This window comes from Pundamilia nyererei, unplaced genomic scaffold (genome assembly GCF_000239375.1).
Source record: "Pundamilia nyererei isolate P.nyererei 1_Seehausen unplaced genomic scaffold, PunNye1.0 scaffold00376, whole genome shotgun sequence".
NCBI lineage: Eukaryota > Metazoa > Chordata > Actinopteri > Cichliformes > Cichlidae > Pundamilia > Pundamilia nyererei.
Genome location: NW_005187777.1, coordinates 318,201 through 320,784, shown reverse-complemented (window position 1 = coordinate 320,784; position 2,584 = coordinate 318,201). Strand labels below are relative to the sequence as shown.

At 39.5% G+C, this 2,584-nt stretch overlaps 1 protein-coding gene across 1 annotated transcript in view; it reads right to left on the bottom strand.

Annotated features, from left to right (window-relative positions):
• Positions 1 to 1,767: 1,767 nt before the first annotated feature.
• LOC102200928 (polycystic kidney disease protein 1-like 2) overlaps positions 1,768 to 2,584 on the bottom strand; it is a 43,033-nt gene continuing 42,216 nt past the window's right edge. The window contains exon 26 of the mRNA XM_013915840.1: positions 1,768 to 2,040. Within this exon, the coding sequence (XP_013771294.1) occupies positions 1,837 to 2,040 (204 nt within the window). The 3' untranslated portion in view covers positions 1,768 to 1,836. The remainder of the gene's footprint in view (positions 2,041 to 2,584) is intronic.

The window sequence follows — 2,584 nt, the reverse complement described above, 5'->3', positions numbered from 1 at the left end:
CAAACTCCTCAAGATGGGTGGTGACCATGGTGGCCATTTAGAAGTCGGCCATCTTGGATCCAACTTTTGTTTTTTCAGTAGGAAGAGGGCCATGTGACACATCACACTTATTGGTAATGTCACAAGAAAAACAATGGTGTGCTTGGTTTCAGCGTAACTTTATTCTTTCATTAATTATTTACAAGTTTCTCTTTGTTCACAGCCATTGACATGTCGAAAAGGTTAGCACGTGAGGAGCGGATCGAAATCGTGTTGATATCTGGTGAACGCAGTAACCGGGTCATTGCAGCAGATTTCAATGCAAGACACCCTACGAGACCACCCATCTCCCATGCTACAGTTAGCAAACTGCTTGCTAAGTTGTTGAGAACTGATTTGAATTGCTTTAGTTACTGGACCCAGGATGATTGCAGGATGTCAACAGAGGCAGAATTTGCCATATAATAGACCTAGACTTCATCTATGAATGTGACCTGCACAACCCTGCGTGATTTCCAGAGTATTGCAGTTTTATTTTCAGAAAGTAATTGCTGAGATTTGTTCTTTGATGTACACTTTGGGGTTCTCAAAATGTTGGTTATAAAGTCCTCGTGAACAGCTGTCTTTACACTGTGTAAGCTTTTTGTCAGAAGGTAATCCTATTAACTTTCATTTTTCATAATGTTCAAGGGTGCTCAGCATGTTCTTATGCTTGACTTTCAAAACCACCAGAAACTGTCACGACCTCTGCGCTGTTTGCTGCTGCATGATCGAGTGTGCTCTTATATGCTGACAATCCAACATTGTGTCTCTCAGACAGAACCTGACGTCCACAGTGGCTCAAAGCACACGCTCTAGTACATTTTAACTCACACACATCTGTTAATGTTTCTGACTTAGTGACACTGCAGAAACATACTTCCTTTTTTCTGGGTCAGCGTGACAAAGCTCCCTCATATGGAAAAAGAATAGAGAAGACGGACCTGAACCATGTTTAGCAGCTCTGAGTTGAATATTAAAATGATCTTTGCCTGACTTTGGCTTGTTAAAGCTGTTGTGGCTGAGTGGAAGTTGAGTCTTGTTGACCCTGCAGCTTATGTTACATTTGAGACTTTTGCTTTTCTGATTTGTCTAATTTATGTTACCTTGAATTTACTGGTTAGTTTTATGCACCAAAAACTTTTTGGTTAGGTTCATGAAAAGTGGTTGGAATTTAAATATCTCAAAAGTGCATGAAAATGTCTTTTAAACCATCCAAACATGACAAGTGAGAAATGAGATCCATCACTGATGTCAGCACCTGACAGTCTGCAAAAGACGAAGCCTCTCCAATGATGCCTGCGTGTATTTGGCTGCGATCTGCTTGGTGATGGACTCTCATCTATTTTGCAGTGTCTGTGGATACTGTGTGAACAAACCAGTTTCAGTAAGCTCGACCTGCAAGGACAGCGTGTTTTAGAAAAATCAAAGCTGTTTGGGGGATATTAAATGAATAACAGTGGTTATTAGACACAAACACATGAATCACACACATGAATGCATTTTTCTCTTTATTTTAAAGCTGAAACATTGATTGTATGATTACCAGACACATACAAACTATATACTTACAATATATGTATGAAATACTCATATAGTTCTTATGTTTTTGGCAACCTGAGTATCATCGTTGCAAAAAAAACCCCACCACTGAGTCCAACATGCTCTAAATATCTTATTTATCTCAACAAATAATGTATTTCTGTGTGTTATGATAAGCTATTACACATATTCACAAAACAGTGCAGCATGCTCTGACCTGCCAAGAGGGAAAAAAGGATAGGAGAGAACACCGTGGAATAAAAGTACAGTACATCCTTAGAGGTTTACGTATTTGTCAGACATCTGAAAAATGTTGGCATCAGGAGAAGTGCTTAAGATATTTCTGCTGTTATTTTGGGCCAAGCCACATCCGCCGCTCACATCGGACTCCTGGGTGTCTTTTGCATGTTTACGTTTGATGCCAAAAAGACTGTAGATTTTCATCAGCATCAGGTCGACAATCTCCTCCTCTTCAGAAGGCTGGGTAAGGAAGCACAGATTCAAAATCCATAATAAAGTACTGCAGATGGCGAGAGCTCTTTTGACCATTTGCACATATTCGTGCAAGTTTGAAATATGAATCCTAAAATGTGGGTGTACAGTTCAGCTCCTACGGTTACTTTGTAACAATAAAACCGCTGTGCTTCCTCACTTACATCAATGTTTTCCCTTTGTAAAAGCATATATTTCAAAAATAGAAATAAATAAATAAACCATGCTGGAACTGAACTGTTGCTGTGACTCCTGTTTAGGAGTCCCACTCAGCGACTTAGAAAACCATTAAAAGTTAACAGAATGGACACTGTCTGAATGCAGAACGCTTTAATTAACACTGAGAATTACACCTCAGGTCGAAACCGAACTGGCAGAAACAGCCTGCTGGCCTGGAGGCAATTTTTGGTCAGTTTGATTCTGCAGAATATTTTTAACCTGGAATCCTTAGTGAAAGATTTGATTGCATTCTCTTAGCTGTCTCAGTTAAACTGTGCAAACAAGTATCACTGACTACTGAATTATGTAATGT